The sequence below is a fragment of the Magnolia sinica genome, chromosome 10, assembly GCF_029962835.1.
Source record: "Magnolia sinica isolate HGM2019 chromosome 10, MsV1, whole genome shotgun sequence".
Taxonomy (NCBI): domain Eukaryota; kingdom Viridiplantae; phylum Streptophyta; class Magnoliopsida; order Magnoliales; family Magnoliaceae; genus Magnolia; species Magnolia sinica.
This window is the reverse complement of record NC_080582.1, coordinates 16,633,469-16,644,887: the sequence shown is the minus strand read 5'-3', so window position 1 is coordinate 16,644,887 and position 11,419 is coordinate 16,633,469. Positions and strand designations below refer to the sequence as shown.

General features: G+C 41.2%; 1 protein-coding gene across 1 annotated transcript; it reads left to right on the top strand.

Moving 5' to 3' along the window:
* The first annotated feature begins 9,971 nt into the window (after positions 1–9,971).
* On the top strand, positions 9,972–11,397 carry LOC131217398 (putative disease resistance protein At4g19050). Its single transcript, XM_058212315.1, has 2 exons — positions 9,972–10,652; positions 10,846–11,397. The coding sequence occupies exons 1-2, from the start codon at positions 9,972–9,974 to the stop codon at positions 11,395–11,397; spliced, it is 1,233 nt and encodes a 410-aa protein (XP_058068298.1).
* Positions 11,398–11,419: the final 22 nt, after the last annotated feature.

Below are 11,419 nucleotides of genomic sequence, written 5' to 3'. Positions count from 1 at the left end.
TGGGCCAATTCAAGCTAAGTTTGAGCCAAGATCGAGCCTGTGCGGCATTTTCACAAACACATGGAGTGCACTTTCAATTTCTTATCATATGTAAAACTATGAAAAACAGCAATAGCTATTTACAGGTATTTCATCAAACACCTAGTAGGCAACATCAAAATCAAGAAAAATGGGTATTTGTTTCATATACATACATTCCTTCCACCACCCGACACTTGGTTGAGTCATTTCATCAAACACAAGGTGAGCAACATCAATATCAAAGTAACTGAGTTACCGAACTTGTTTGATCCGAGTCGAGTCAAGATTGGGCAAGCTCGAACTCGGTTTCAAACCAAGTTGAATCGAGCCTTTTCGAGTCGAGTTGAGCGAGCTAACCGAGCTAACACGGTTTGTGTACAGCCCTACACCCACTCAACGCATTCAATGGCTGAAAATTCCCTGTACGACAAGTTGTGGTGCAGCCCCTGTAGGTGATGAGTTCCCTTTGATAAGTAGGTCTGAGTTTCAAACCCGACCCAATCCACGGTTGGATTTAGGTCCATTCCAAGTTTGAGTATTGGTAGAATTTAAGTTTGTTAGTGTTGGGGTAATCCTAGTAGGTTGGGATATTTTCGTATTTGTTGGGATAATTTCTTATTTGTTAATAAGAGTATACGGTAAAATTTCTCCGAATCTCTACAAATATCGAATATCTTTTATACATTTTGATAATCATAAATAAAATAAAATCCGTTTTTACAAAAGAATACATACCTCATTAATATGTTATTTACATTCTTGTATCTTTTGAAATTAAGTTTTCATTAAGCTATGTTATTAATAAGTTAAATATGAAATGACTGCTTTCCCTTAGTTTTCTCCAACTTCCATCAATTAGAAGTATGATTTTTTCTGAAATAATGAAAATGCCCACCAATTAATAAAGTTACACACAAGGTCACAAGATCGAGCACCCATTGTGCTGCCATTGTGTGAGTGCCTGAGTGTCCGGCGGAAGCGGTGAGTGTGAGTTAAAATTAAAAAAAAAAAAGAAAAAAAAAAAAGAAGTAGATTTAAATATGTATCTAGATGTAAATATACAAGAAAAATCTTAAGAAAAAAAAATAAAATCAAGATCTCTATTAATAATTCAATGTTAGTAGGAACGCGGCTACTGCTGCTCCCATCATAATGCATGTATTTTATCCACTCTGTCTATCCATTTCTCCCTATCATTTTAGTGCATTAGACCAAAAATGAGGCTATTGCTGCTCATTTCTCCACTCTGTCTATCCATTTCTCCATGTCATTTTCTCTTAACAATTCAATTTTAGTAGGGACGTGGCTACTGCTGCTCCCACCATAATGCGTGTGTTTTATCCACTTTGTTTATCAGTTTCTCCATATCGTTTTAGTGCATTAGCCCAAAAATGAGGCTGCATCAAATCTCAGGTGGACCACACCATAGGAAATAGTGGTGATTAAATGCAAAACATTAAAACATCCTAGGGCCCACTATAATGTTAATTTTCCATTTAACCTGATTAATTAAGTCATACAGACTTGGATGAAGGGAAGAAACAATTATCAAGTTGATCCAAAAATTTTATACCACAGAAGAGTTTTTTAATGGTGAGTGTTCATTACCACTCTTTCCTGCAGCATGGTCCACTTGAGATTTGGATCTAACTCATTTTTTAGCTTATTCTTAAAATAATATGAAAAGATAAATTGAGAGCGTGGATTAAACACATACATCATGTTGGGGCCACAGGAACTTCCTGTAGTCGGAAACCGTGTAGGGCCCACAGATATGCCCATTACAAATCCACTCTGTCCATCAGTTATGCAAGAAAACAATGGGCCAGGATTCTAAACATCAGGTAGATCGAAAACTCACGTGGGCCACACCACAGCAGGTGGATGTTCCACCGTTGAAACCTTCCTGGAGCTTACCATAATGTTCATGATATTTATAGGCTATCGAATTGTTCCTAAGGTTATTTATTAATACTTAAAATAAACTGTAGGCATAAATATCATCCTGATGGAAAATATTTGGGGCCATAAAGTTTTCAAGCGTTCAAATCTATGTTGTTTCGATGAATCTGCCTGATTTTAATACTTCCTATTGTTATCTAGCAAAACTGACAAACAGAATGGATTTGTTACGGAGATCTCTATGGACCCCACACACAGCTTTCAAATATATGAAGCCTTAGGCCACAGGCAATCTCCTGCTGTCTCTATGGCAGGTTAAAGATTTCCAAATTTGTTACAGCCTTTACCGTGGGTCCACCTTGACGTATGAACTCTGTATCCATGCCATCCATCTGTTTTCTGGGCTCTTTTTAGGGCATGAACCCACAAATTAAACAGATCCAAATCTCGGCTGGACCATACCATAGAAGTAGAGCTGAGCATGGGATGACTCAACTTGTCTAACTCATTCAGATATGAATCGATTCAAACTAAGTAGGTGAGTTAATTTGAATCAAGTTGACTTCGTCCAATCCGAACTCAAACCCAATCAAGTTTGATAACTCAACTGGACCTGAAATCCAACTCGGTACTGATTCGACTTGATTCAAAACTCGACTAGTACATGTATATTAAATTAAAAAAAAAAAAAAAAAAAAAACTAGGTTTTGAGTTGATAGAGAAGTTGCAATTTTGGCAAGTGAATCTAGGTTTCGAGTTGTGATTTTAGTATGTGGATACCCGTTGCACCCGACCTGACTTGGTGCCAACTTGACCTGACTCGATACTTGTCATTGGGTCGGACTTGGTTCGGATTAGTCCAAGCTAGACCCGAACTCAGATTGGGTCGGCCATGATGGACTTGGTACCAAGTCGGGTCAAGTTCGGCTTTGGACTATTTTAAAACCGGATCGAGTCAGGTTAGCCTTAACTCGGTCCGACCCGACTCAATGCCCAGCTCTTCATAGAAGTAGGTGCTGATTGAACACCCGCAATTAAAAATTCCTAAGGCCCACTATAATGCCCACCATAATGTTTATTTGTCGTCATAATGTATAGTGTGGTCCAAAGTAGATTTGGATCTACCCGTTTTTGGATTCATGCTCTAAAATGCTCATGCAAATAACATCATAATGGGCCTATAGAGTAGCCTATGCAATCTGCATGGAGGTTAAAGGCTTCGCTTTGGTGCCTTTAGATGTGGATTGGGTACTAGCTCTGGCTAGAGATGAATGGTTGTCAGAGGCTCTACGGGCCTACCGTGATTTATATGTTCTATCCATGTTGTCCATCTATTTTAACATATCATATAGGGCATGAGCATATCCCATTCTTGAGAAGAGTCCATTGAGATAATCGTGTCCACATCTTGGGAGGGATATATCGTAGTAGTGACTCCTGTCAGCCAGCCATGTTTGTTTTGGCCGATACAGCACAATGGATTGATCTACCCTATATAAAAATTAGCTTCGCCGATATTTGATATGACTACGAATGGTCGATTGGCTGCATAAACAATTTCAACCTTCTTTCCATATCAAAGAATCAGGAACTAATGTAGGGATGCCGGGATATACTAAATGGAATGGACCAAATCTCTCCCTAGGAGTGTGTGGTAGCTGCTTGTTGGCTAAATCACGAAGAAAACCATCACGACCTTTTTACTTCCTACTAGTAGTTCCACAAAGAGCACCATTTGGTGTTTGTGACCCCTCCTACGAAACTTGATATAGTAACCTCGGTTGGCATTAAGTCCTGCGGTGTTTTTTTTAGCCTTTGGACCATTGACATTAGAATGATATTTATGGCTACACTGTTGTTGACCATAACTCACGAAACTAGGCAACCATCCATATGTGTGGTCACATAGAAAGGTTTCAAGTGTTTGGTTATCGAATGTGAAGGTTTCGTAGAGATGACCTTCTTTGGTTCTTCATTGTCCTCAATGACAGCAGTGTGTCTGGCTCCATGGCCATGGTCAGCTATGGAGGATCAAATATCTACTTGCGCTGAGGTCTCTCTTACCTCTTTGATGTCCTTAACCACCTGATTAGGCTAATCCGACGATGCTTGGAAGTTCATTGGAAAAATAAATGCTAGGTTATAATTAAAGGTGATGGGCAGTATAGTCCTAATGTTAATGTGGTTTTGCGGCTACTTTCCCTTGATTTAGATGTCTGAATCTGATCTCCAATTTCTTTTAGAAAATTCTCAAGCTGGGAGATCCGTGGAAAGATTGATAAGCTAAACAGATTTCCTAAGAAGAGATGACAATATTTTAAAATCCTCCTCCACGTGGATCTCTTTGCGGGAGGGCATTGGCTCCCAAGGTGTTGGACGTTCATGGAATGGTCCGAACCTCTCTGCAATCAATTGCATCCTATTGCATATAACCCGATCAGCAATGGCGAATGCCCTAGCCATAGCCGTCCACCTTTGTAACCCGTGTCTCTAAGTTATGGCCAGTCCTTGAGGATCTTGTGAAATTTTTTGATGGATTGCAATAGTCCACTGGTTGGTGAATGCTTCACCAGGCTTAACCATTCGTGGCCTTACGGGTGGCCAGCAAAGTTGTGGGTGATCAGGCTAGCCTACAAAGTGTCTCCTTAGAGCTTAATGTGGCAGTTCATGAATCCTTGGGCACCCAAACTTGATTTGGTTAGGGTTTCGTACTCTTATGATTATAGGCAACGTGAAATGTCAACTCGTCTTTCTACGCTTGTGGGTAAGAAGCGAGTAGTGCTACCGTTGGTTTGGTTGTTGACGCCCTGGTAATTGTCTTGTCCTTAGTTGGGTGGACAATCATGACAACCAATTATATCGTTCGTTGAGTGATGAACGTTTTGTACCCTTCTCGATGTGCCTCGAGCAGCATTCATACATCACCAAATTTTTCTTGAGTTCATCGGGAGGGGCATTATCATTAATCTCCCATTGAAGCTTGCTTCCTTTGTTGGTTTGGCCACAAAGATTTGAAGGAAGCAATAGTTGCTTGTCATTTAGGTTTAGATGGCTCCTTTGTTAGTGTTTAAGGAGTCGCCACCTTGGATTTATTAGTGGTAATTTGACCGATCATCTTAATTTCATCCGTGATGACATTGACGCTAACGGTCTTTGGGAAAGGATCTCGGTCGACCCCCATGGCATCCTTTTCGAGAAACTTTAGGAGGCCTTTATCAATGTTCTCCGGGATGATATTACTAAAAATTACACAACTCTTAGTAGAACATGTTTTGAAACTTTTCCACTTCCAGTACTCTCCTTTTTGTTCCTTAGCCAATGGATTCTTCTGGTAGTCAGAGAGTTTGATAAATCTGACCTCTAACAACAAGTCAAAGATTTCTTTAGCCTTAGAACTATCAAAAGAGTATTGCCTCAAGGACTTGAGGATAGCCTTCAGAGGGTTCACACTTGTGAAGGTCTAAACTTCAAAATGATTTAAAGTCAGAAATTTGTACAATTGTTTGCCTATATTACCTCCATGATGTTCCGTTCATAGTTAGAGTCACGATAAAACATGCCATGTGATTAGTTCATCTGATGACTCTCCTCAGGGAGATTTTGTTTGTAATAGGTGACCCTAGTTGACAACTTGAATAGGTCACCAAAGTGCTTGCTTTCAAACTTCTTGTGAAGCTCAAAGTCCATGCTTTTGAAGACGAGTCTAGCGAACTCAGCCTCGGGAAGAATCATAGGGCACCAATTCTTAGTGCCCTTGAGTTGGACGATGAATTGTTTGGCCAATTCTCCAGGCAATTGGTGAAGTTTGGATAAATTAGCCATGGTGACTTCAGGCTTAGTTCGGTGGAATTTCATTTGCAACCTTTCCTACATCTCAAGTTAAGTCTGGATTGAGTTTGTAGGGAGGTTTATGTACTATGTAAATGTCACTTCTGTTGGGTAATAATTTTGTTGGAACTTAGTACTCTAACAAGGAAACAAAATAAGCAGAGAAATAAATAGAAGACAAATACTCACAATCGGCTGTATAGACAAACAATTGAGGCGAGTGGTTGGCAGGATGTGACCAGGGTGTAAACTTCCAAGTAAGGACTTGGTTGATCGGGGATCCGACAACAGTAGGTCATCGATATTTATGCTACTCTTATGCATACTATACCGATGGCACTAGATAGCAACAATGTAAGCTATCTTAAACTCTATACATTTGGCACTGGAGCTGGACGAAAGTGGAGGAATTTAAAAAATAAATAAATAAATAAAATCTAGAATTAAGATAAGTAGCATTGTGCTGTGTAGAGAAACTGTATTTAGCTTAGGCCCCGAGCTCTTCACTGCATGCTCCGTATATAGCTCCGCAAAGTGGCAACCCTTATTGGGTTTCCTTGCTGGTTCAAGATTCTTGATTATTACAATGTCAAACCAGTTTCAGATTTCCATGATAGCTTGGCTACAGAGGTCCTTAAATGTTCCAATATAGGTCATATCTTAATTGAAATTGGATTCTTCATCACGGCCTTTGATTTCCTTCCATGGGAGGAATCAGCCTCTCGAACCTTCATAGTCATCATGGAAGCTCTGATCATCTCTACGGAGATCTCTCATTTTGGCAAAATCATGTGAGATAGCCTTGCCGAGTATATCTAGAATATAAAAAACTTCCAATCTTGGCGGGTCTTTGTAAGCTTGTCAAACATATTTCTTAACTAATATGATAGGTAGAAACGGATGGAGGGCATGGATACCTCCCTGGTACCATGCAATCTGCGTGGACCAGAAAGCTCTTGCTTCTATAAAATAGTACCACATTAATAGATATTTACATCCTGGTACCTTTTTAAATACCAAATTATCCAAGTATTATTTTATGGAATTCCCTAACAATACAAGTCACAATGCTAACAAAAGTGAGTTGGTCTAATTTTAGTTCAGTACGTAATTTATTCTTTCCTTGACCAGTTATCGGTGGCCGTCAATTGTATGATTGAAGCCAAAATAGGTTGGACTGTAATTTTAATTAACAAATGGCCGTCAATCACATGTTTGGATAATCCAAACTATTTTAAATGGGGTTACCCGTCATCCTGCTGGGTTCCACATGATGAACGGTTTGGATTGATTCTACATTCCATGGCGCACCTCGCATACAACCTATGCTGTGGCCAACCATTTGTTATCTATGATGTGGCTCACCTCAATTTATATATATATATATATATGGGAAAAGGTTCTATACAGTCGAGCTCATGGGAACTTCCCATGAGGTCGAGCTATGTGGGCCCCACCATTATGTGTGTCCAACGTCAACACCATGCATTTGATGGGTCCCCTTTGAATGATGGTATATCTCAAAAATCAGTCATATAAGTAAGTCAGGTGAGCCATACCATCTAAAATAATGTAGAGACATGCCTAAACCATATATAAGCACTTGGTGGAGCCCACCTAAAATTTGGATGCATCTGAAACTTAGTGTGACCCCTTGTACAAGTGGAACACATAATGGATGTACTGGATCTGTTAACCACAACTTGGTAGGCTCAATAAATGATTATGAATGTTTTAATAGGAAGATAACCCATTTCCACTTTTGGACGTGGTGTGGCCACAAAAGTCATGGATTGACTTTATTTTTAAGCACAGGTCCATCTGGAATGGTGCATCTGACTGATGGGGTAGATGTTCGACATACATCATGGTGGGGCCCACAACTCAACCTCATGGGGAGTTCCCATAAGATCGACCATCCGTATATATATAGGCAACCTCATGGGAAAAGTTACTATGCGCTCGACCTCATGATAACCTCCCATGAGGTCCAGCTGTGTGGGCCCCACTGTGATGCATGTCGATCATCAACACCGTGCATTTGATGGGTCCCCTTTAAATTATGGGATATGCTAAAAATCAGCCATATATGGAACTCAGGTGGGCCATACCATCTAAAATCATGTGAAGACATGCTAAAAACATATAATAGCACTTGGTGGGACCCACCTGAAATTTGCATGCATCTAAAACTTGGTCTGAACCCTCATCTAAGTGGGACACACATAATGGATGCGCTGGATTTGCAAACCACATCTCGGTGAGTCCAAAAAATGATTATGAATGTTTTAATGGTGCATGGCCCCTCTCAACTTCTGTACGTTGTGTGGCCCACAAGTCACAGATTGACTTGATTTTTGAGAACTAGGCCCACAATGAAATGGTGCATCTGACTAATGGGGTAGATGTTCGAAAAGCATCACGGTGGGGCCCACACAGCTCGACCTCATGGGACGTTCCCATCAGTTCGAGCGCATAATACCTTTTTCCCTTGCTTGATTCAGTTTGACCCAAACCATCCATCTGGTGGATAGTACCACCATGGCTGCCACTAATGCGGGCCAACTGATTGATGGGCATTCAACATTCTGGTTTTCTTCTCCCGATACGCTGCACCATACGTCGCTGACGCGTGAAATTTACGTGGGCTCCACCATGATATTTGTATTTTTCCTTCGTCCAGTTACGTGTGACCTCATACACAGGTTAGATGGCAAATAAATCTCATTGTTGTGCAGTAGAAGGTTTCAATGGTAGTTCATTTAATCCCTACTACTCAATAGTGCTGGAAAAATTGATGGATGGAGTGGATCTAACACACAAATCATGGTGGGGCCCACAGAGTTCCGCACGTTGAAACCGTGCATGTAGTGTGCAATCTATTCGGGATGGAGAAAATAGGCGTGTTTTATAAGCTCGTGCCACAGATCGGATTACTGTCGGGTCCACGGTGATGTTTGTATTCTGTATCCACGCCGTCCATCCATTTATCGAGATCATTTTAGGGACTATCTCAAAATGAAGCAGATCCATTGATAAAAAAACAAGAAGAAATGTTGATTGGGTCCAGCTAAAATGACTTGAGCATTAAACAGCTTTGAAAATTGACTTGAGCATTAAAAGTCTTAATCATGAGATGATGAGTTCGAATTTTGCAGGAGAGATCCGGCGTAGGCAATGGCAGCTTTTAGGGATGATGATCGATGGTTTAAAGGAGGAGGAGAGGTTGTGAGCGTTTTGTCACAACACATGAGGCAACGGATATGGGATTGCTTGAGAGATGACAATATTTCAGTGTTCTTAGTTTGGGGATGGCAGGGAGTGGGGAAGTCACGGATCGTGAGACAGGTAGTCGCCGCAATGGAGGAATCCGGAGAATCTAGCCGTCTGTTTGATGTGATCATACCGGTAAGAGCGCCAGGGATCGAGAGTCTTGGAGAGAAGATGACGTATAGAATCAAAGGAGAAATGAAGGATCGCTTTTATTTGAGTTCCGTTTATGGGGAAGATGTTTTAGGGTGGTTGGCTGCAAAGGGGAGAAGTAATCGGTTGATGGAGATGCAGATGGGAATCCAGAAGGCATTGGAGATCCCAGAGTCCATACAATTCTCCGCAACTGCTAAGAGTATCAATGATAAGTTAAGTGGCCAAAGGTTCCTCCTCATCTTTGAAGATGTTTGGGAAAGCTTTGACTTGAAAGATATTGGAGTTTCGGTTACAAGTGGCAGCAAAGTCGTCATCACCACTCAATCCGAGGATGTCTGTTCTGAAATGGGAGCTCAATTAAAGATCAAGGTGGAGGAGCCGTCTGAAGAAGATGCCTAGGATTTTTTACTGGAAGAGATGGCTGATGTTGCTGCCAGCATTGGTTTTTCAAACAGAGACATGGTCTTTAAATGCTTTTCTTACGTTTCCTTTTTGTGTCAGAACGGAACCTCCATCGACCGAGATTCCTTGATAGAAGAGTATTGGAGGTCGGAGGGCTTTTTAGATGGATTCTTCAATGAGGAGGAGAATAAAGAAGTGGCTTTCAAGAGACTGGGGAATGTACTGCTCAAAGAGTTCGCCAAGAGATGCATGGTTCTATTGTCCCTGACGTCATCAAACCCAAATTACCTCTCTCTCTCTTTCAAGAGGAGACTAAAAATCAATATTTACGTCAGTGGGACAATCATCCCCGGGAAGTAGAATTTATGAACTGGCTGCAAGAGCAATTTACAATGGAGGAATCTTCAGGAGGACAATATCATATGGATATGAATTCTCATGTGAGGAAAGTTATTGGTTCTCGAACGTTCTTAGTGAAAAACAACTTGGACGCAGAAGAAGCATGCCAAAGGATCTCATTATCCCACAATCAGGTACAAACATTCCAATTCAGCTCTCCAAACTGCCCTCTTCTCTCGACGTTATTGCTTAATGATAATGATCGCTTGCAAGAAATCCCAGACAGTTTTTTCAAGAACATGACCAGACTCCGAGTCCTTGACCTTTCTTCTACAAGCATCACTTCCCTGCCATCCTCCATATCCTGCCTTTGTGAATTACAGTTGTTGAAGCTCCAAAGCTGCCACAAGCTAGAGGGTCTTCCTACGTTCTTAAAGTATATGCGGAAGCTTGAGATCCTTGATCTCCATCAAACTGCCCTGACAAAGATGCTGGAGGCATCCTTCTATAACATGCAAAGCCTCCGACGCCTCGACATCTCAGGTGCCTGCAACCTTCGTCGACTCTCGCTCCAGGGTTGCCGCTCTCTAATGACACTGGCCAACCTAGATAAACTTTCAAAACTTGAGGCACTTGATCTTTCAGGCACGAAATTGGAAGTTCTTCCGCACCAAATTTTCAGTCTGACTAGCATGCAGTGCCTAGACCTGTTGGCAATGGAGCATCTCAAGACGGTTGACTGGACAACTCCAAGAAAAATTGAATTGGGATCGATGTGGCTTGGGCTTGGTCCATGAACAACTCCAAGACAGATGCAGACGTCATATCTCGTTCAGTGATGCCAGTGTTTTTTCATCTTTGGACCGTAGCTCGAAACTGTGGAAATCCTGCTTTCCAGAATTCCACTTCTTGGTATGTCCCTGCAAGGGAGGGCGCAAGGATAGATATGGTCGTTTTAAAAGAAACCAATTTCTCTACCAGCATATTTATACTCAATCTGAACAGTCTTTGAGTTATGAAAGAGGACTGGAGGTTTGCGGTGGTAATAATTCCCTAGATGGTGTTAGAGGGGTTCTCTCTATGGCAAAATTCTTTCATTTGTATGGCAACGCGTCCATTATGGCACTGTCCAATCTTGGCATGGAGATGGACAACCTTAAAGAATGCTGGATTGAGAAATGCCATCAATTGGAGCTTCTGTTCGTTGGAAGAATGGCAGACATTGATGCAGCAGTTTGCTTAGAAAATCTAAGGGTGTCCGATCTTGCCAAATTAATAACAGTGCGCCGGGGGAAGTTGGGAAGAGGGGGCTTCGCATGCCTAAAGCATATATATTTGGAATGTTGTCCGAAGCTAATCAATTTCTTCTCTTCGAGCATTCGGTTACAGAATCTTGAATTAGTTGAAATAAAATTCTGTTGTAGACTGGAGAAGGTCTTTGAAGAAGACAGTGAGGTGGGACAAAATGCATTTCCATAGCTAGTTGATATATGTCTTTGGG

Coding starts and splice junctions, on each gene's coding strand:
- LOC131217398 (XM_058212315.1), top strand. CDS start 9,972: ATGGAGGAATCTTCAGGAGGACAATATCATATGGATATGAATTCTCAT. Junction 10,653..10,845: donor CAATGGAGCATCTCAAGACG/GTTGACTGGACA, acceptor TGTCCCTGCAAG/GGAGGGCGCAAGGATAGATA.